The 23964-nt window shown below is 39.4% G+C and overlaps 1 protein-coding gene and 1 long non-coding RNA gene across 6 annotated transcripts in view; one reads left to right on the forward strand and one right to left on the reverse strand.

Annotated features, from left to right (window-relative positions):
- Nucleotides 1-23964, reverse strand: part of cadm1a (cell adhesion molecule 1a) — a 365259-nt gene that overhangs the window by 41747 nt on the left and 299548 nt on the right. For 3 of the 5 annotated variants that reach the window (XM_034889814.1, XM_034889815.1, XM_034889813.1), the window contains 3 exons: nt 19790-19886; nt 14414-14586; nt 3708-3800 (listed from right to left, as the gene is read on the reverse strand). In XM_034889814.1, the coding sequence (XP_034745705.1) occupies nt 3708-3800; nt 14414-14586; nt 19790-19886 (363 nt within the window). The remainder of the gene's footprint in view (nt 1-3707; nt 3801-14413; nt 14587-19789; nt 19887-23964) is intronic. The other 2 variants (XM_034889817.1, XM_034889816.1) reach the window with 1 other exon arrangement.
- LOC117955365 lies at nt 9215-17443 on the forward strand. The gene is made up of 3 exons (XR_004659028.1): nt 9215-9421; nt 14357-14362; nt 17432-17443. It is a non-coding gene; the product is annotated as an uncharacterized LOC117955365 (long non-coding RNA).

Below are 23964 nucleotides of genomic sequence, written 5' to 3' on the forward strand. Positions count from 1 at the left end.
GTACACAGGTATTATCTATTTTCTTCATTCATGGATTAAGTGGCATTGATCATTCAGCGGTGTGTTGAATTAGATTAGAGAACGATTAGCCATATTGTGTTAATGGGGAAGAGAGAGGGGAGGTAATGACAGAAATAGAATATGTGGGAGGATGACTGTTTAATCCCTACAAAGACATCACCAATTTGTACTTTTATGGGTTGTTTTGGGGTTTGCCGAAGACCTCCTGTTGGCCCTGACTACCGCTAAAAACATAATAGACTGCTGCCCCTGAGGAGAGTTTTCAGTACAACATGTTGCTTTTCAAGGAAAATCCTTCTTCCACACAGACAGAACTAAAATTGGACCGCAAAGCACACTGGAAAAGAGATATTAAGTATAGAGAGGAGAAGGTGAACATTCAGCTTCTGATAGAAGTAGAGAAATATAAAAAATTACAAGAGACTGTAAAATGTAAATTAATAATATTTCCTAATTGTACAAACTGGTCAGCAAGATATCTCCATTTATAAGAAGTTAAAATAACAGTTTAGTTATTTCCCCATGTCTCTTTCTAAACCCTGCCAAGCACTTAAGTGCCATGTGTTGGGGCTCTAATAGATTTTTTAAAGTGCTCAATTTTCTTCCCTCTAATGGCAACTGATAAAAAAATAAATAACAAAAACTCAATTCCAGTCTGATAGATTAATTTGGCAGTGGCCGGCACACTGTGGGTAAATTAAATCAACTGGCACTGGAGTGTCTTATGGCCATATGAGTCTGCTGTCTTTAATCTATATACACAGTAATAATGGAATGCCCCTGATAGTTGAAAGCAAAGATTGGACATCTGTCAGAAACTGTAAGTGGGTTGTTTCAACCTGAAAATATCGTCACTGAAGACATAAGGTTTGCTTTGTCAGGAGCCGACACATCTGAACGTAAATCCTGTTCACAGGGGGACTGAGACCACTTGCAGACATACACAACAGGGATTTTTAGTATTTTACTTTTGTTTGTATATGAACTGATTTGACTCTTACTCGGTCATGAAGTATGGAGGTGGTTGTAGAGTAGAAGGCAGAGTCAGAGCTAGCATTATACAGGACCAAAGACAACCAATTGATTTTACATGATCAATGTTTCATACTTGCTTGTGAAGACTGCGAGGTATGGCTGAAGTGGATTTGGGCTTGAAATAAGCCTTTGAAATTTGGTTCCTACTACTTTTCAGACAATAGTATTTGTTAAAGATTATTTAATTATTTTGCTTATATTTTAAAGTGATATACTTTGTGTCTTGTATTCAAATTTTTTGTCTAGAATGAATTCCATGCTCAACCGTTCTACAATTAGAGCTAGCAGTTTGAGTTGCTGGAACATTCATTAAAACTTTGGTCATACCATAATTTCTATGGGTTACGATAATCTTGCACTTGGCAAAGTAACAATTTGTATACAGAAACACAGATTTGAGTTTGACAAGATACAAAAAAAGTCAGATCGGACCGGTTGCAAACAGCTCAATATCTAAAATTTTTAAATTTAAAATCTAAATTTTTGTTGTGGGTGAACGTAACTGCACCTCACATGTTGGTATTAATCCCTCATTGTACAGAAAACTGATCATGTTTCTCTCCCCATTGGAGGTGAGCACGTACAATGAGAATTGGCCCTTAGAAGGGACGTTTTTTGAATCTGTTTTGCCAAATGCAGGAGTTAAATTGAGACAATGGAAGAGTTTATCAACAGTGGACACTGTGGCCACAAATGGTAATTGCATTCAAAAATAGAGTCCATGTAGCACCGTCATCTTAAATTCAATGACAATGTAAACAACTGGTCATACCAGACAAAATAAGGTTGTAGCAGCAAAACCTGTAAGTGAGTCCTATTGAGCAAAAGTGCATTTGAATCCTTAGAAATTCAACTTTTGCAATGCAATATGTTTTGGGGGTTAAAAATTACAGAACCTCACTTTTATTTATTGCCTAATTCACACATTTTGTGCAAATAATCTTCAGAAAATAAACATCTTTAGTGTTATTATTTACCTTGAAAGTAACCTTATTATTCTCAGCAGGCACATTAGGAATAATCAGCAGAGGTCTTAGTGTGAATCAGTCAAAATAGCTATTACAGAACAGGCCTGTGCAGACTCTAGCCTCCTTGATCTGAGGCAAAGGAGCAATCAGCCTGCATAGGTAGGTATTCTCTTTAATCCAATCAGATGGCATAATCAAGCACAATGCCTGTGATTTCTGCCAGCCTTGTGAGATTTGTTCCAATTGAGCGGTCTGTCAGAGAGGCTTTGATTGCATTTGGAGCTGAGGCTGATTTCTGAGTTCAGGCATAACGTGATGTTTTCAATCTACGCCCTTTGGAGATTTATACTCACAATAGCCCCAAGTTCTGTTTCTGTAAGAGCCAGATAAAATTTGCTTATTTGAAAAGGGCCTAATTTCCAAGTGTCTCATGTCAGATATTGTTCATCCCCACTGCCACCCTCTTCCCACAACCCACCTAGAGTATGATCCATAATGGACTTTATGAATGATTGATGTGTTTCATATACAAAGCAAATTATTGTGTCTGCAGTGACTAAATGTTATAGGACAATTATCCATCTTACACGATTATCATAGTTTCCAATGGTAAATCATTCATAGCCTTCTATTTGTTTGCTTTTCAAATAATGCCAGGTCAGGGTATATCACACTGCTATTTACAACTGTAATGAATGTATTTCTTCGGTGAAAAAAACAGAACAGGACTTTTTTGAAAGGGTTTAGGGAACAAAGCAGTGTGTGAACCGTATTTAGGCCTCTAGGTTGTATTGACAACCAAGCAACGCAAGTGCGGCCATGGCCTACTATTTGTCCTCTTCACTCAACACCCACGCAGTTAAAAGGTAGAAAAGCTTGTGGACGCACTTCACTCTGTGCAGTTGAGACTGATTTCTAAGTAAGTAACACTTACAAGGAATTTGGTGAACTTTGTGAAGCGTTACACTTATTAAAAAGAAATAAACAATAAAGTAAATTACTGCAAAAAAAACACAAACCATGTCAAAGAAATGATAACCTAAACTAAAATGTAAATATAAGTTAAGAATGAACCTGGAGTTTGGACATGGTTAGCTTAGCTTAGCATTAACTAAAGATTGGAAACGGGGAAACATCAGGCCAAAGTTCAAATATAACATACTGACATGAGAATTCTATTGATCTTCTTCTTGTATTATTTGAACTTCTATTCAAAAGCACACTTGCCAAGATGTTGAACTAATCTTGAGCATGAAAGTTATTCTTGTCCTTGACTTTAATATGTGTGACATAAGATCCACTTACTAGTTGTTGTTTTTTTAGCTTTCTCAGTATCAGTGTATGGAAAGTTTGAATTAATTTTGCAGCCTTAGGCCTTGTTTTTTAGCCTGTTTAATAACAGAGAGAATTTGGAATTAACCGTAAAAAATAAACGATTAATAATAAAAGAAAATGGGTAACCTTAACCTCTGGAAAAAGGAACATGCATATGAATATGACTTCCGTTGTGAAATGAAGATGGAGATATATGGAGTGATTCAAGGCTGTGTGGAGGATAAGGGACGCACGCACGCATATGCACACACACACACACACACACACACACACACACACACACACACACACACACACACACACACACACACAAAAAGATAAAACCGTTGTGTGAGGGTAATACTGTACCTTGATTGGCTTCAGGGAAGGAGATAGTGGTGGTGGTGATGGTGGTGGTAGTGGTTGTGGCTGTGGTGGGTATAGGGGTAGTGGTGGGAGCATCTGGATGAGAGGACAAATACATGACAAACACGGGGGGAACAAATGAGTATAAAAAGCAATGAAGATAAAGTAAAGTCAGTGTAAAAAAAATGGTATTGCCAGTTGATATATGACCAACAGCTCATTGTGTGTCAACGTGCGTGTGTGTCACTTTAAGTTTGGCTGCAGACCTTTTGATGAATTGGCAATGGCAGTGCATTAAATATAGTACACACTACGATGACACTGCAACACATCATCTGGCCTTGTACCGACAGAGCTGATCAAAGAATTTGTTTGGAACTTTTCCTCCTTTTATGCCTATTCACAGGCTACAAACCATGACATGAAATACTGACAACAGCAAGCACACAGTTGTTAGAAGTGATTAAATGTCTAATCAGTAACACATGCTGCTGTTGTACTTATGCTGTCGTTGTTATGCACTGAGCTATCTTGACGAACAAACGTGTCTGTGCATTCCTAATATCTCCAAGGAGAAGAGTACGAAGTTGGTGAGGATACTGGCAACAAAAAAAAGCAAAATCTGAAGTCTAAACTCAAACATAATGAAGCAAAGAATGAAAAACAGGAGGGAAATAATACAAGCAAAACTAATTTAAAAAGAAAAGCATCAAGTTGTTGAGTACACAGACTTTGACCAGAGACCATTTTTCCTCCCACAGTTTTTCCTTTTTTTACTTCATTATCCGGGTTAGACTCCCCGCCCTGACAATGACCAGGGGGAGATATCAAAAGTGACATTTTCCTTGTTGCAGTGGCAGGGCTGCACTGATATGAAGCCGCTGGCAGTGCTGCTTGCTTAAAGACCTCCCATGCTGCTCTGATTGCCTGGAAATGGACTGAAAAATCTTTTGGCGTTATTCAAAGGTGGTGAAATAAAACAAGTTAGGCCTGGCTCTTGATAAGGAGGAAGGATTGTCCACACTTTAATGAAATAAGATGTTATAAGAAGGCAAGAAAAGGAAATGTGTATGGACAGAGATGGGGAAGGAGAGGGAAGACAAGAGAATGTGCTGTTTTTAGCATTCACCATCTGTGTGCAGTGTCACACTTTGTTATGTCATGGTGCATGGTAGGACTTTGCATCTATGCTGTAGTATTATTGGACACAACAATGGATAGAAAACTGAACAAGCTGCAGCTGTAATGCTTATTTCTTGCAGGCGGCACAAATGACAGAATCACAGATGCTATTACTTTCCTTGCCCGTAGACAGTGTACATCACCATGTACACATCTCTTCAATATTTACAGATGTAGAATGTTACTTTCCCTGCCTTACTTTTGATCCACCTCACAGAAATCTTTAGGAAAACGCACACCTTTTCTAATAAGGAGCCGGCCAAATTGTTTCTGAGAACAACTTTAGCTGGCTTACCTTCATTTTCCACTGGGCACGTCTGGGCTGTGTTCTGGTTTTGTTTGGCTATTAAGAGTCAGTTGTAGAAAATGTAAAAGGTTTGAGATGATGAGAGAGACACAATATGAGAGGGTGCGAGAGCCGGTCTACAAACCACTCAATGTCAAGGATAGGGAGATGCATGACATCATGTTGAGTTCTTATGCTGTGCTCGCACAATTGCAATGTGAAACAAAAACTAACCTGCTCAAATGTATACAATGTAATAAAAACCGGACCCTTGGCTCCGGTTTGGACTTAATGTGTGAACAGGCCCTAATACATTGTTTGTTTTTGTTTCTTCATGGGATTTGTGGACAATAAAATATCTGACTAACACCAGGTTAATCCTTTCAATGGATTGCCATTATAGAGACATACTGTAGATAATTCAATTCAAGGAACCAAACTCCATAATGGAACTAAAGTTGATTTATATATATATATATATATAGTAAATACGCCTATAAGTTAATTTTCATGGGTTATATGTACTTTATATGGTTAAGGAAAGTGCTGGGTTCCATTATTAACTGCAACTGAATAAGAAGCACAATGTGGGTTTTCTCAGAAAGCTGTATTAAAGGAGGTAGCAGAATGATTACTTTATTGCATTAACAGTCTTATGTCACATTTATTGTCATTGCATTACTGTAATGACAAACCACACATGTACACCAATAATTCTTGATGTTCCAAATAAAGGTATTTTCACTATGAAATCACTGCAAATTGAAAATGCAATGCATCTCGCAGTCACATTTAAGAGATATTAAAATAATGATGTTTATAGGCGTAGGATGTCTTCTCTCAGGGCACAAAGGTTGTTTATCATTGAAAAGTAGTCTTCCCTGAGGGCAGAAGTTGTTCATAGTTAATGTACAACTCTTTTCACGATTGTTAGGAAATCATCTATTCTATGCACTTGAAGAAAAATGTATCAAGCCATTCGAATACAAGGCAGAGAGGTCTGGTTAGCCCCTCAGAACTCTGCCTGAAGCAAAATATAAAACTTCTAATGAAGGCCTTCAATTGATTTGGAGCGGTACGCAAAATCTATTGATCTACGGTATGATTTTTAATCTACCAAAAATTATTTTCTTTTTAAGACAACCTTGACAATACAAGAGGCTGTACTGTACACATCTATGTGCAGACAAAGGCGGGGAGAAATTACCCATTGGGATGTTGGCTGGCAGATGAAGCCTGAGATGATGAGTTTCACACAGGCTTGAGAGCCACAAAACTCCAGCTCGGGGGTGGTGCTGTCTAATTGGTTTTATCCTATCATGAACTGTGAGGGTCCAGCAGATGTTTGGGATCATCAGTGTCAACAACTCATTAAAAATATAGCAGAAACAAAGATTAAAAAGGAAGATTAAAAGAAAGACAATTTTCTGAATACACTTTTTATTTTTTGTGCCAAGTCTGTGCAATGTATCAAAGAACACTGGAGCTTATTGACTTTCAAATGTGACAGGCAGAATGTGTTTCCGGGCCTTGTTTACTGACGAGGATTATGGATCAGTGTTTCTGGTCTAAACGAATCGAGCATGGACTGCAAGAAGCTCTGAGACACAGCTTGACAGGAATCATTCCTGCTGAAGCTGGTGAGTACAAGAACTCCACATGAGCACCGTATGAGAGAAACACTCCATATCTGCACAGTGCCAGTTATCACGTAAAACGCAATATCAAGAATACGAAAAACCTAAAAAAAAACTACCTCCAGCACAGAGTAATTGATGATACGTGAAAAAAAAAAACATGCCACATGCTAAAATGTGCCACATAATGACAATGACTTAAAGTGCTCATATTATTCTTTTTGGCTTTTTCCCTATCCTTCATTGCGTTATACATCTTTTTGTACACGTTTACAAAGTGAAAAAGCCCACAGCCTACCCCAAAGGGACTTATCATCTCAAACCCCTTTACAAACTACCCCAAACACATGTATTGTAGTCCAGCCTTTACTTCCGTGACAAACATGCATCACTTTGTAACACGCGTCATAACGCTCGCCTAGCTGCTAGAGTGGCTCGCCCTCATAGTCTGCTTCTGACTGGCTAGTAGTCCTCACGTAGGTACTGCTCATGTGCGACTCTTATCAAAGATGGAACGGAAGTGTGATGCCTCACTCTGTAGAGCTCAACACAGGGTGAAAAGAGGAGCTGCAGCAATGGACAATTGTGTACCTGAAAATGAGCATAATATGAACACTTCAACTCTCGTTGAATGGAAACTAATGCTAAGGCTGTGGACAAAGGCTGTGTTTCATTAGTGTTTCAACATGCCTCTCCTCGGCCCTTGGCATGACTTCCTAGCATACATGGCACGGAGGCCACATGGAGAGCAGAGGGAAAGTGGGCAGGGGGAGAAGCGGGGGATTGAAATGGAACGCACCTACCCTTATTTACTTTCAGCCCAAACTATCTGGATCAACCGCCAGTTGTAGGCTTAGCACTACGGCTTCAAGTGCATTTTTTTTTTAAATGATGGCATTCTATCCCTTTTTGTGTGTCCATTCTATGTCTGCTTATGTCAGGCAATTTCCTTATTGTAAAGCTTTTCTGAAAGGTGCTTTACAAATATTATTTATAAAAAGTATTAATGCTTTTTACATGTCATATACACCTGCAGACTGATTTCAATGAGGTTTGGTAATTGGCTGCATGAGTTTCTAATTTAGAAAGTTTGTGATCTGTATCATGATTTTAATGATTCTTACATCTCGCAAAACCGAAATTTTCCATGCATTTACAGACAATGTTGGAAATAAAGATATCACACATACAACTAATAACGTAAAACTATAACGTAAATATGAATTTACATTATTTATATTACAAGTTTGTCAACTAAAAAGTTGAAATGTATTTATTTGATTTATTCATCTTCTCCTTCTTTGGTGGTCAGCAACAGGAGTTTTGGTGGTTGTGCATCACTGTCGTGGATGTATATAGCTGCATGCATTGTGGGTGAAATCCAACTCTGGAGTGACCATTGTTGTTCTCTCGCTCTCTCAGCCCTCCAAGGGTCAAACAAACCAAGATCACTTCAGTTTTCCAGACAGTAGGAACAACACTTGAGACGGCAGCGGGGATCCCCCGGAGGGAAAGTGCATGTTGAACCACAAATGAACCGCAGCCAAAGTATACTCAGACATTGCAGTGCAGTTTAATATAGTGAAGTATAGTGTTGCATAATAAAGTATTTTATAGTGTAGTGTGACTCTAAATCCTGCCAGACGCGAACTTTGCGTAATGCTGTTATCTCATCAGAAAGTATTTTTCTTTTTGTTTTGTATCCATTTACTGCGTCTAAGCCCTGCAAGGGTTAACTATGGCAGATCCTTCCAAAGGTTTCTTCCATTTTTTCTGTATTAATTTTGCGTACGTTTTCCATGTCCCCTTCATGATGTGTCCTTGGCCCCTGTGAAATCCAAACCAGTGAGTCCTGACAGCTGCTGTGATGAGAGGTCTTTACTTTGACTCAAAGTGACATTTGGGGAGGCCAATGTTGAGTAAAAGTGTTTAAAATATTGGCCTATTGTGTGTCTTAGAACTTTTGCCTTTAATTTGATCTTTCCAGAGAAAAGTTACGTGAGACCTAAAAAAATTATAAATATAACGTAACAATTACAAATGTATCCTTCAAAGACTCCCTGCAGATTTTAGTTTTTGATTTATTGTTTTTTTTAGTGGCATATAAGGCCAGGTTTACAGTATTAATTCCCCCTTACTGTAAAAAGTCTAGACTAAAGATTAAAGGTGTTCAGGCTTTCATCTTCAGTTCACCAGAAAATGTGTATGCTGAACAGCTAAATTGCTAAAGCTAAACTGGATTAATATCTTAAAATTGTGAGAAGAAGTTGAAGTAGTGAGAATAGTTGGAAAAGTGATAATTGTTTTAATTAATGTCTTTAAAAAGTTGAATAATAACTTTATTCTTTGGTAGTTGTACGTGTTACAGCAGTGGCAGAGGCACTGGCACAGCAAGCGACACAATGGAAATTTACTGGCAATTGAGAGACTCCGCCTCAATTCGTCGTCAACTTATCCGAAATTTGATTTCCTCAGAAAACCAACGAGATAAATGCACATGATTTGTGTTATTATGGACCCCAGAGCAGTTCTAGGCAATGAGGCAGCCCGATTGGTTGTAGTTAGGCATTGACCTTGTGTGGTTAAGGTTAGGATAGCCGATTGGTCAGGGGGTACAACAGGGGACCTAAACAAATCCGGTTCTCTTATCTCGAGCAAGCTCGGACACCTGGCCAATAGCTGCCGTAAATCCAATTTGCTGCTAAATCAGCACTCACACAATAAAGGACAAAAAACCGAATGGTATTTTCTCCAAACTAGGTTATTTTGAAATATCTACATGGTGGAAACATAAATATTGTGAGGATTATTTGGACATAAACATATTGCAGACATGAGTAGATATATAGAAATATTTGGTGTACAGGACATTTTGAGTTTAATCCAGTAAGTGAAATTTAAGACCACAACCACTGTGACATAATCCTTCCATATGACGGTGGAGAGATGAATGTTGGGATTGAAAGTAATAGAAACTTCACTCAAATTACAACTGCAATGGCATGAATTAATACGGGAGATATAAATCCAAGTGTCTTATAAGAGACAGATTGAATTACAAAAAAATTACTTCCATGGAAATTTGTTTTGGTCCTTATTAATTTCTTTTCCTCCTCATAACATTTTACACCAGCAATTGCCCTTCCACTAAAGTGCAATTTTAGCAAACTAATAACACTTGGAGGTTGAATAGTTTGCATTCCTGTAATAAATGTAAGCTGCTCTTAAAGAGCTAACAGTGACTTGTGGAGAAACTCCCATGTGCTTCAATGGAGAAGAAGTGTAAAATAAGCAGGAAGGCGACAGAGAGCAACAGGGTCACTAAACATGCTGCTGGTTTCCAATAAAGCCATTGCTGGTGAGGGAGCAGTGAGGAAGAGAACTCGGTGTTTGGGTAAGCAACAGTCTGTAAACAACTTGAAACCCCTCGGCACTGGGTCTCACTCGACTGAGAGAGGAAAACCCTGATGGTTGTGTTTTCTTAACCTGTGAAGTAAGAACGGCAGTGAGAGTTAGAGCCGTATATACTGAAATATTTTTGCTGTTAACATTGTAAGTGTCAGCCACTCTCACTGTGCTCTCCATCACTTAGGGTCACAATACCCGAGAACCAGATGTATTAGAGGAGATGCTGGCCATTACTGCGTTAGTTCTGGCTGAAAAAAAAGGGGGACTGACTTTATCCTTGAATTAGACAGGTGTAACGTACTGTACAGTTTGGGAGCTTGCATTGATATTGTCGTTGGATTTTTTTAAATTAAAAAAAATAAATCTTAACGTTTTTATAATTTTTGGATTCTTCTTTACCTTGCCTGCTGCATATGAACTAGATGTTTTTTCCTGCTAAACGGTAGCCGAGAGGTACGGTGATTTACATTTTGTTACCATGGTTACCAAATAATCTTGCACAACTATAAGTTACAGATCATTTACAGATCCAGTGATCGCTTTGCTGACAGTTCCCAATCAGCTGGTGAATTTATTAGTTCTCAACTATATCTACTTTCAGTAAATCCTGCGGATGCTTTGTTTCGCTTTCATTCCTCGAATAAACCACCCCTGGAAGCCGACCAGATTTTCAGGCAGTCTTGGTCCGGTTGTTCAGTCAGCATCAGCGTTCTATTGACAGCTTTCACACCAGCCCAAAGAAACCACAATTAACAGCAAACGCTCCAGAGTTTGTTAAAAACCACTGCATTGTTTGTGAAATGACTACAGAAATAGAATGAGAGTAGATCGGACAGTGAACTGTTTGCCATGGTCTTTTGACTAGTTTAAAAGAAGTTGGGCACTCAGCACTGTGCATCGACTATAGAAATAGATTGACTTAGCCAACTACAACAGTCACAATTCTTTGCAACAGTAGCCAAACATATCCCTGCCCTTCTGACCATCCAGCTGTGTTGATTTGAATGGAAATGTCCATCCTTCTCTTTATTCATTTTCATGGAAAGCACTCTAAAAAGCAAATCCAAGGCTGGATTTGGATTTAATTCACGTGACCAGAACCAGATGCTTAATTTTACCACTGTATGATTGAACATGCTACCGCACCGGCTGCTTGTCTGATTTCCTACATGGGAGTGGGTGTCCATACATATATGGCCTCCTCCTAGCTTCTGTTAAAGTTAATGGTCGACTACAGGTGTGTGTGTGTTCGTGTGTGTGTGCATGGTGGTGGCGGAGCAGGAGCAGGAGGTGATGTGTGCAGTGGTGGGAGGTCTGGAACGTAATGTGAGAATCAGCTTCTGACAGCTCAGCCACAACATCCTGTCTTCCCATTAGCAAGGCGAAGGTTCGGCATGATTTGCTGTTGAATTACAGTCAGCATTAGTAATGTGGGAGCCACCGACACATCAAAGTCATCAAAAGACTAGCTCTAAAAGGATGAAGGCCTTCTGTGGTTTTAATGGTGGCTGTTTTTTATTTTGTGCAAGGCTTTTAGTTGCCCACATGTTGCATTACCGTGTTTATCTTTGTCTTTCGCTCACCATGGGAGGATGTGTGGGTGGTTGAGAGAGGGGCGCCTTGTATCCCTCATCATGGGATTTTGTTATTTAGGCCCGGGGAGAGAGACGTACAAAAAGCCTGCAACAATTACCAGAAAATTCATCCATTGTATAAACGTGAGCAAGAATGTGGCTTAAGGTAAAATAACTGCTCTTATCAATCGTCTTTTATGTGTCCTCTAGTTGATCTGATTATAAACGCTTTTTCTGTCACACACACACACACACACACACACACGTCTCGCTTCAAATTTTAATACCGCACTTTTAATCCTAAACTATCATAAAATTGAAATACTTTGTCAAAATAAGTTGAAGTTGTTCATCCCTTTGCTTAGCAATAGAATTAATCCTGATTCTGATTTTAGCATTACACCAAAATTGCAGACAAATTATTATAGAAGGAAAATGTCTAATGTCTTATTCGAAGATGTAAGTGTCAATCTGATTCTCACAAAGATTGAACCAGAAGAATTTGCACACGGAGGCTTACACTGCATTTAGTATGGACTAACAGCTGTAATAAAGCAGGTGGCAGTAAGCTCTTTACTGGTTTTCAACTGTATCTCTGTTGTTTTATTGCACTCATCATTAGCACAGCAAGTCGCTCTGCTGTAAATAACATCCATTTAGCTGGTGTCCGTCAGCCATTGAGAGTCCCCTTTCCCCTGCTAGATAAAAAAAAGCCTTTTCACTCTGTTAATTCCTTCCGACAATAGTAGCCAAAAAATGTCTCTGCTGGCTCGGGGTCTACCAAAAGCGATAGTAAAATCATATTGGCCAGAGGAAAATGAGCACATTAGACTGCAATGCCCTGCTCAGAAAACAAATGTTACTGGTATCAACAGTATACAAACATGTGAAGACAATGCTTATGAGGATGAGGGAAAACAGACAGAGGAGACATAGAGGATGATGTTTCAACAAGAAGCCAAATAAATAAATAAAGCTGGCAGAAGTAGGTGAAGGCAGGTTAAAGGAAAACCCGATAGTCTTAATGTTGTTTCAAGGCCCTCTTCACACTGTTGTTTTTTGACTTTAACACTCAAACCCTTTTAAATTTTAGTCTGAAAGTAGTCAGAATCAAGTCAAAATCCACAATGTAAAATGCGTATGTGAATGCAGAGCATAAACTCCGCTTTAGGTCATTAAAATAACTAAACAATACAGAGAGAGACCCACACAATACTGAGGACATGACCTCCTCTTTTGTAGCAAAAATAGCATTGTGTTAAAAACATTTCTAGGAGCTGCTTTGGTGTGGGTGCGCTGCTTCAAGCACTGGTGAAAAGATTCAATTCAATGCAGTTAGTAGTTATGATAATGATAATGAGTTTGCCTTCTTATCAGAGGCCCGAACTGTTTCCCTTTATTGATTATCTATTATTCTTAAAGGCTGTTTTACAGTCAAAGCATTCAAGCATGCACGCTCCAATGTGATGTCAAAATGACGAAGATGTCGCTGGCCCGCACCTCAAAAGATGTATCCGCTGCGCGCGACAAATCGGAAACAGGAAGCATGAGGGAGCTGAAGGTTAACCGGAAGCCAGGACTTTCAGAATGACTCCATGTCTCTCTACGTACTGGGTTAGGATGAGTTTTATGGTGAATGAAAGGCTTGATCCAATGAAGTAGGTCATTTAATCAAATCAAAAAATTGACGTCAATGCTGCTGCCAGTTCTGCCTCTGTTTACCTCTTTCTTATTCTTCTACTGTACTCTACTGTAAAACAACCGTAATGCAGGCTCAGGACCCCTTTTTTCTGGATCCCATGTGCAGGGCAGAAAGGCAGTAAAGTGGACAGAGCAAAGCAACAAACTTTTGGTAATAGCCATATCCAGAGTGGAGTTGGAAACCGGGAGGGATTAAAATTACACTGCAGTTGTAATTAAGCTAGGATTGGGCATCAAGAACCGGTTCCAACTTGGAATTGTTTTAAAAATCCCGATAACAATGAATCGTTTTTGTTTTTTTGGAATCGTTTGGAAAATTTGGTTTCAAATCCGATCAGCGGCTCCAAATTTAACACGCATAGGTTTTGGTTTCAGTAGTGGCCACCGTGCTTCAACACTGTGTTGCAGCTATCCAACACAGAAAGCAGCACTTCAAAGTGTGGCTTTATTTTACGTCCAAAAAAAGTTTAAACTGTAAATCACCATTGAATTAAAATTAGTTTCCTCTTCTCTGTGAAATAATCATATGATTATCAATGAATCATGTGTGGTTTCAACCCCACACCTTACATAACTCCAATCAAGAATCGATAGGAACCAGAATCTAACGGATGAATCGGAATTGGAATCAGAATTTTTTTAATCAAAACAATACCCAACACTAATTAAAACACACTTATTTAAAAGATAGTCTGCATATCTTGGATTATGTTAATGGGTTCAGCATTTAGTGTGCTACAGCTGCTAGCAATGAGCACCAGTGCCAAAAACACAGCAATGTTGTAAATATCATCAGTCTACATATAAATGATGCTGGTGTTTAGGTTCATGGGACAATCTCTGAGAGAAAAAGCAGATACAGAGATGGAAGTAGAAAGAGAGATAGTGACTTGATGGAGGGTCAGTGTTAGACCAGCGTACCATAGACGTAGAGGATGTAGTCGTCGAAAGACTCCCCGACTGTGTTGGAGGCCACACAGCGGTAGGTTCCGTTGTAGGACTTGTTTAGGTTTTCGATGTAAAGATCACCGCCAGTGATGACGGCATGGGATGGCACATCATCATCTACTTTCACCCAGTTCACCCGCTGTGGCCTGAAATAAAAAAAATAATAAATAAAAAAATATAGAGCATTAGTAGGATCCCATGGATAAGACAGGCATTCAAACACTGAGAATGATGGTTATACTTTTAGTAACCAAATTATAAGTCTAACAAACTGCCCTATATCTGCAATGTTCATCACACCTTATAGCATAAGGTAATAAAAAACATATGGATCCTTTTTACTATTATTAGACAACTACCAATAATAAAGGCTAACATGTTAAATTCAATATATGGTTATAAGCTTTCCTCTTTGGGATACATGGACGTCTTCAGCACGTGTTGCGCCAATTTTCTAATTACATCAGACAATATCCTGTGTTTGAGGAAATTGTATCATAAGAGAAAAAAAAGTAAATTGTACCACAAGAGAAAAGTTGATCAAAATCAATAGGAGTAACCTTACTTTTTATATCAATATATAACTTCTTGATGTAAAAAAACAGACCAAATTTCTTCTAGGCTAGGTCATAACGTCCTGTTTGAATATTGTTTATCTAAGTATGAGTATATATATCTACATACACAGAATATATATATATATATATATATATATATATATATATATATATATGCACACAGTATATACACACAGTATATTTCTCTTTTCTAGTCTTTATCACTACTCAAAGTGTTCTTACATAGTACAGGAACCATTCACCATTCACACACATTCACACACTGTGGCCAAGGCAACCGTACAAGGTGCCACCTGCTCATCAGATGAACATTCACACACATTTACACTCCGACGGCGCTTATCCGAACTGAGGGTTCGGTGTCTTGCCCAAGAACCCTTCGACATGGGACTGCAGGGCCAGGGATCCAACCACCAACCTACCGATTGGCAGGCAACCGCTATCCCACCTGAGCCAAAGCCGCCCTAATGCATCTTTGGACTCAAATCTTGGGATGTCCGAGCATCCATGAACCACAAAGAAGAGTTCTCTCTTTATCAGTACTATATACTCTTAATGCCATACAGTCACAACTAAAAGCGGGGCTGATCCCCTAATATAGTACACATCAGTGTGGTAGTCACAATATGACAACAATACATGAGAGTGTTTCCCACTGTTATAGTCCTTAAGATTAACAAATAAACCTCCTTTTTAATAGATTCTAGCAATTGTTTACTTGAAAAAAAGGTTAATCAAAGAGAGTTAGGATGTGAAAAAGAAGACTTATTGAAATGGCATTCCTCCCTCTGTGTAAAGCTAAGAGCAACAATAACTGGGAAGCCGCTTTGTCTTGAAATTGCAGGCTTTCAACGCACGTATACTAATGAGTGTTGCTGTGTAGGTGGGCGCCTACCAAGCATCTGTATCTGTTCTTTTTTCTACCTTGACTGAGGTCTATAGCATGGTGACAGATTCCATTTTTATGACAATGAGCTCAGAGCACCAAGGGTGAAGAGAAAAAAAACAACAAGACAAAACACCTCAATTTTGTTGCCACAACTTCCAATGGCCACTGCCAGCTATTGTTATTTCCCCCGAATGTGTGCTGATGCTTTCTCTTGTTGCATTTTGTTGCGGTGTTTTAACTTGTTCCCCTCCATTTGAAAACATGTGGTGTGGAGGGAGCAAGCAAATAGGAGAAGAGACAAAGAGATGGTGTTAAAAATCTAGGAAAAGAAAATGAAGTAGCAGTTGGAGCTCAATAGAAAAAACAAACAAACCACAAGTGTATTTAATGGGTGTGGTGAACGGCTTGAACGAGAAAGTGCCATGTCTATTTCAAGTGTTCTCCAGATGAAATGAAATGCAAATAGTTAATAAATATATAAATATGAGGGAGTGAGATACATGACCTAGAAAAAAATAGTTTCTATAGGTGGATGGGGATGTTGTGAGAGGGCGTAAAGTGAGTCCAGAGGAGGAAGATAGACAGAGACGGACAAAAGAGGTAAGATGGGGCTGCAAGGAGAGAGGAAGGGCAGGCGTCTAGAATACAAATGTCTGCCTGCAGCCGGGGCCCCCGTGCTATCTGCTGGTAATGACTGCTCAACTCTCAGCAGCTCTAATGAAAATGACTTCCAATTCCTGGCTCACTGTATTGATTGTGTTTTCATCTTTATAAAATGAATACAAGTAGCGAGCTTGTCTCTATGCCAAGTATAGAGACTGCGGGGGGGGGGGGGGGGGGGGGGGGGGGGGGGGCTGGTGGACAGAGGCAGTCTAAAGCACACAGTGTTTGGTTTGGTGTGTGTGTGTTTTCTACCCTTCAGAGAATCATAGAGAGTTTTAGAAGCCTGCACACACACGCACACACACACACACACACGCACACACACAAACACACATATACACAATAAAAATATTTCTTGCTTTGATTTAGGATTAAAAATTACATTTCTGATTAGTTTAGGTGTCAAAAGGGCCAGCACCACTGAGACTCTTGCCTCCCCTCTTTTAAAGTGGTTTATTCTGCCCCACTCTTAGAGTAGTATGTTCCGTCCACCCAAACAGTTCAAAAGGAGAGCTTTGATAGTTCCAGTAGTTAGTCCAGTAAAATAAAAAATGTATCTTAATGCCTTTGTTTCTGACTGTTCATCCATTAAAATGTTTACTTTAAGTCTCATATTTATATGGTTTTGTGTATAATCATCAATGTTGAGTTAATGCTATGATAATTGGGTCCACTTAACTGTAATTACATTGGTGCAGTGTTAGCTTCCATGTGTGTCAAGCCTGTGCTTAATGTAATTACATTAAATGCACCTCTGGTCTGTTATTTTTTCATTGTGAACATATTGTATTGCTTCATTCATATGTAGTCTGTACATTTTGTCAGTTAGTATTCCTCTAGGTTAGTATTTGGTGTATTTAGCCTGTAGTAATGTTCTTAGTATCTTACTTGTGGGTTATCTAGTTATATACATATGTATTGGTAATAGCTGCCTAGCTGTCAACTATTCTCTTTAGTAGGATCATTTAGTGGATGGAAGTGACTTATGGAAGTGCTACCGATAGCAGTGTTTTTTTCATTTAGTTCTATTACAACTGCTTAAATGTTTTGTATTATGTTTCCGTACCCTGTATGTTGTTCCTTCCTTTTCAGATTCACAAATAAATAATACTTACAAGACAAAGGTATGCCTGTACACTCTGCTAAGCCTCTTCTGCAATACAGATTTCATAACTGGACTATGTTGTGACTTGCCCCTTGACTTTAGTGGTGGGTGGTTTTGTTTCCCGGTCTGGAAAACAGCTTAAATAGTGCTATACAATTATTAATATTATTATCATTATTATTATAATACCGCTTTTCTAGTCTTTATGACTTCTCATACTGGTGCAGCATCCGGTTCAAGCAGACTGCAGGGTCCACTGAACTTCTGATTGGAAGACAAAAGCTCTACAACCTGAGCCACAGCCGCTCTCCTCTTTGTAAGACAACTCGAGAGTGAAAAAGAGCTAACTGTGGTGGGCACAAACACAAGCTGTGTATGTACTGTATGCAGCTGTATGCATTTTGGCAATGTTATTCTGCAGGAGAGGTTTGAAAGGTTTTGATGGATGTTTTGATACTTTTTGTAGTAGGGGGTAGGGGTTCGTTTGAACGTCAACAGAAGTGACTCATAGTGCACCTTTAAGGTTGTCATCCATGGCCACATTTGAATTTACTAATTTATAACACCAATTACAATGCCACACCTGCAAGTTGGTTACATCACAATCTGTTTCTGATGTAATATTCATAGCTCTTGCCTCATCTGATGATTATTTTCTCCCAATCATATTTGAACTGCCTTGTCAACAAACTAATATGATCAAGAACCAACTGCACTCGTGTTTGAATAGCCTGAAACTCTCATTCCTTTTCTCACCTTTGAGTGTCCTAATGGCTTCATTTACACTCCATTACATCTCATATCACAAAAAAATCTAACAAAACAAGACCTTGGTTAACAGATGATACATGTGGAATTGCAGCTTAACCAAGAGTGTTCTGACGCTAAGGCCAGACATGTCACAGAACTGATTAAGGCCACTGTAGGTTCATTTTTGACACCACTTGGATACTGGTCTTTATGCTCAGCTCTGTGTACAAAAATGATGTGAACTTTGTTTAACACCTAACTTCTACAGTGCACTCTCTGTCTCACACAGTCTCCCTAGATACCATCAGGAAATGTACACGAATAACAGCCAGCCAATTCAACAGTCTTTCTGCTAAAATTCCTCCTGCTAGATATTAGGACCCAGTCCGCTCACTATCATTGGTGTCCCTTTCTGCTCTGTCCTCCGCCTTTAAAGGGGTGGTAATTAAACACCTGCTCAAAATATCACACAGGAATTTGGATGTGTTTCATAATTACAGGCCAGTTTCAAATCCAACCTTTAAAAATTCCTGAAAAAGAAAAAAGCAGCCATTCAATTAAGTAATTATGTATACTGAAATGGTCATATAGAATTGTCTGGCCTCTGGTCTTTCTTTTTCATTTTCTTCTTCTTCTCTGTGACATTTACTTGTATCACGTCAATCCTCTTATCCATCAGCTTCACTCCAACTCCTCATTAGAGGAGACCTCCGCACCCAGTGAAGGGACTGGTCCTAGAGCCAATGGTTCCTCCAACCTTTTGTTCCTATTGTCCCCACAGTGACATTTCACATTTCAAGCCAGCTGTCATTGCTAATTCAACAAAATTTAAACCTCATCTGACCCAACGTCTTGCCGGTCTAACACTGACCCCAACCACCCTTTACAGTTTGCCTTTTGAATAAATGGCTAAAGAGACAAGAGTAAAATCTATTCATATATAAGTATTTAGATACCTACTAATGTTTCCCATATGCTTACATCACACGGTAGAACTGTTTCTTTCAGATTGCTGGAATTGTGAGTTTTAAATGTGTACATCCCCATGTGATGCAATCTTTTCTCAACTCAGTTTGCTGCTGCAAAGTTATATTCTCAACTGCATAGACAAAACAGCAACACTGTTCCACGTACCGGTTCAACAAGACACTCATATGCACATGCACACTAAGGAATAACGGGAATTTAGATGAATATATAAATGTGCTTTTTTCTACCCATGGCACATTTTTAACTGGTTACAATGTGTGTGTGTGTGTGTGTGTGTGTGTGTGTGTGTGTGTGTGTGTGTGTGTATATATGTGTGTGTGTGTGTGTGTGTGTGTGTGTGTGTGTGTGTGTGTGTGTGAGTGTGTGTGTCTCACTGGGGTTTGCCTTTGGCCTGACACGTCAGTTCCAGGTTCTCCCCTTCCCTGGTCAGACCCTGAGGAAATTCTACCACGATCTTTACCTCTGGTTTGTCTGAAAGGAGAGAGAGAGAGAGAGACAGACTGTCAAATGTTGAGAAATCATAACCGATATTTTGCAGCAGGCGCGTCTGCAATCACAGCCATTCAAGTGCCAAATATGTTCAAATCTTGTTCATTTCAGTTCCCACACAACCCAGTCTCCCACAAATAATGTCCATATGCTACAACTCTGAAATATCATTTATGTCCAGTGCATTTCAAAAGATCAAACTTTTCCAAAGTGTTTGGCTGGACCCATCCTAAGAGGTGCTGCAGCAAACAGTAAGAATTCATGTCACATCAGGACTGACCTTAGGCACTCAAGCATTGAGAGAATCATTGGCTGATTGGCATTACATTTTGCTACTCCATCGGTCAACCTGCTGACCAGTAGCATCCAATCATATTCATAGAGGTGTACTGAACAGATATTTTAAAGCAATAATGAATAGTTTCTGTCTCCTCCATGAGGAATTCTAAGTGACCACATGATACAAGCCTTTGATGATCATGTACCACCCCCACCCCTCCACCACACAGTTGCTTGTAGCCAAGGAAGACACTGAGGATTAAAAGACATGATGGACTCTTCAGATGAGGTAATTATCTTTGCTAGATTTTCTGTGCACAAAAGTTGCCGGACGGGTTTTGAGGATCTGGTAGTCTTAATTAGCTTTGTATTTACTCATTTGGCACTGGCTTGAATGACATTTTTGTCGAGAGCATGCTAAACCTGTAGGTGGCCGTGTAACAAGAAGCTCAATCCCACGTTAGCTAATCAGAATTCCGAAACTAGAAATAACAACAATAAATCACTTCCTCTCTCTTCTCTTCCTCACTTTCTCGGCGGCTTAAACTTCCGTTTGTCTCAGTTTACATGCAAACATGCAAACAAAGCTTTCCAAAATCTCCACTGTGGCACGAGTTTTTTAGAAAGACTCGTTTTCAGAGGTGAATTCTTCGTTTGCATGTAAGCAAAGGGCACAAACGAAGGGGAATGTCTCAGTTTTTAAATAACCTTGTACGTGTAAATGGGCCATAAGTGCACAAACAAACACAATGCCTTGCCTAAGCAGTGTTGAAGTGAAAGAGGAGGTCAGCAGTTGCCAAAAGAGACTTTTTTTATCACGATTGTACTTCATGCTACACAAACTTTGATTGGTCTGGGTGGATTTGACTTGACAGTATTTAAACACTAACACACAATCCTGGTGTTATCCTGTTACTGAACATCTACTACTACAACTACTGCCTTGACTTCAAGCTAATTTTCCATTGCATCAAATAACTCTTTAGCAGTGTTGTGTCTACCTTGGGCATAATATTGATGGAATGTAAAATCCATCAAAAAAACACCAAAAAAACAAGCAGATACTTTGAGGAATTATAGATGTAGTGCAATGCATAACCACAAGTAGCCCCTGAGTTTTTCCAAAGACGTTACCTGATAGAGTCAGTACAAAAAAACAATAGACATAGTTGACAAGCTGAAGCAGCTGGGAAGAAAATGTAACAATGTTGTTTTGACAATCATTGCGGCACTTTGACAGTTGCTGCTGTGCTATTCTTTGCAACCATTGCATTTTCTATTGTTCCCATTCCCTTGACCATTGCTGGTGTTATCAAAAGAATTTCTCATCTCGGTGTGAAAGATGATCCTTTATTCTGGACAAATATGGAATGTTCTATTCAATATATCATTTGGGTAAAGGACTGAATTCAGTGTTATGTACTGAAACTAAGACTGAGACACAACTAGCAAAACAAAAGTTCTTCTCCAACTTATGCCTTTTAAGGTATCCCACTATAAGAAAATCATAAATGAAGGAAGGAATAAGTAGCCTTCTTATCACCGAATGTATCAGAGTTTGGTCATACTTATACAGTATCATCATTGTTTCACCGGCAGGTTAACATCTAAAATTATTGCCACCAAATTTGGCAATACATCGATTAACCTGAAGTCCACACTTGAATGCCTTCAGCACATTAGGACAATTACTCAAAAAAATGTAAAGTTTTCCTGCATTAGATCCTGTAGATACGTACCTCTAGAGTCACCGCACACCAGATTGATTGCTAAGTCACAATGGTGTAATTACAGTTTTCCGATTGTGATGTAAATTATTCTTGTTCTTTTCCCAGTTTTATAGCCTAAATGCCCAGCGTGCATTTTTAATCAGCCTGTAGACAGAGGGTCTGAGTTATGGTTTTCAAAGCCGGCTGTAAAGTTTCACACTGCTGTTCGACCTTCTCTGCAACAAACATCACATGTCTGGCCATCCATCTGTCTAAATCACACCCTGTCAGTGGCCGGCTCTCAGTCTTGGTGATGGACAGCAGATGGGCAAAAAGCCAAGTCTTCTGCTCAGTGGGCATGCACAGGTTTAGACAGCAACCCTTTGGTTTTGTTTCCTTTACAGGCACTACATGGCATCCTGCATCTTTTTCTTTGCTCATAACGTCATCTGACCTTGTCATCTTGGAGCCATAAATATGAAGGACGACAGGCATATGGAAGTTGTTTTGATAGCCTCAAGTAGTTATGTCAGAGCTTTCTTGTCTCAGCTTGATGGAAAAACACACACTGCGCTGCCAGATCTGGATACTGCCACTTCAGTGGAAATGAAATAGTGTCTACAGTATGCAAAAGGATCGTTATCATTATGCTAACTGAATTATTTGCCTTATTGTGTGCCTCAACTCATAAGCACTCAACACAGCATTATCCATCTCTCCGCAGCCGGCTGACCTTAAGGGAAAACCAACCAGGCAACGGAGCAAAAACAGCTTGCTTTTTGCTTATACACATAAACATTACAGTCTTTTTTAATTATGCTATCCCCTGACAATGGCCCTTTTTGCTTTTTCTTACTTCACAATGCACTCCATTACGCTCACAAATTGCCCACACAATGAGTGATTGAAATGTAAATCACCTCACCTCGTCTATCAGTATAATATATAATCAGTTAATCAGTAAACAAATAGTCTGTCACTGTGTAGTAACAGGAAAAAAACAGGCTTTCATTTATTTATAATTTCCTAGAAAGGAACCGATATGTAACTGACAAGTTTTTTTTAGAAGCGAACCATGTAGTAATGGTAACTGGATTTTCATGAACCATTCAGAACTTTAGGCCTACAGTCAATTTGGTAGGACATATAAAACAAACAATTAAAGTTTACTGATATTGAAATCATCACCTGTCTTTGTACTGTATGTTCCACATGTCACAAACCGAAGAGGGGAGACCAAACAGGTTAAACTGCCAGTTAAATGTGTATTGTTAAATAAACAAAAAAACAATTTTCTTTTTTTTTAAGATCATTTTTGGGGCTTTTCCACCTTTTTTGACAGGACAGCTATGTGGGAAAGGGGAGAGAGAGGGCAAATACATGGAGGAAATTGTCACAGGTCGGACTTGAAACCTGGACCTGTGTGTCGATGCATAAACCTCTCAGTACATGTGCGCCTGCTGTTCCACTGAACCAACCCGGCCACAAACTACCTATTTTCAAAAGAATCAACGCGTGTCAGGAATCAATGGTATCAGTAGTGTGTGTGGTGTGTGGGCAAGTGAAAGATTTGTGGATAAATGACGACTGCAACAGAAGAGGTCAAACAACCCCAAACGAGGAGGTGTGGAGCCTAGTAGAAGGCAGAGAGAGAACAATGAGACGTGACATGCATAAAGTCTTGGTTGAGGCTTACCCAGGTGTCAACCAATTAGCTGACGAACCCTCCCAAACTGCCAGCTCAGCCAGGAAAGTCAGAGAAGCCAACAGCAGGCAGTGAAGGCAGGGGTCATAACACACGCTGAACAGTAATATTCTTCGGTTAACCTACCACACCATGGACACAAACAGTTTGAACCCCTCCCACTACCACTGGCAGGAGGCTGGAGTCCATTAGGACCAAAACCTCACACCATAAAAAGTTTCTTGCCCTGAGCAGTAAAGTCCGTTTTATGCTCCATGCAGAGTTTTTGCCGTAGCCTAAGTAAATGGCCTGGTGGTTATTCCTAGTGTGTGCGTCGAGCCAGCGTGTGTTTGTGTTTGTGTGTGTGTGTGTGTGTGTGTGTGTGTGT

This window comes from Etheostoma cragini, chromosome 13 (assembly GCF_013103735.1).
Source record: "Etheostoma cragini isolate CJK2018 chromosome 13, CSU_Ecrag_1.0, whole genome shotgun sequence".
NCBI classification, from domain to species: domain Eukaryota; kingdom Metazoa; phylum Chordata; class Actinopteri; order Perciformes; family Percidae; genus Etheostoma; species Etheostoma cragini.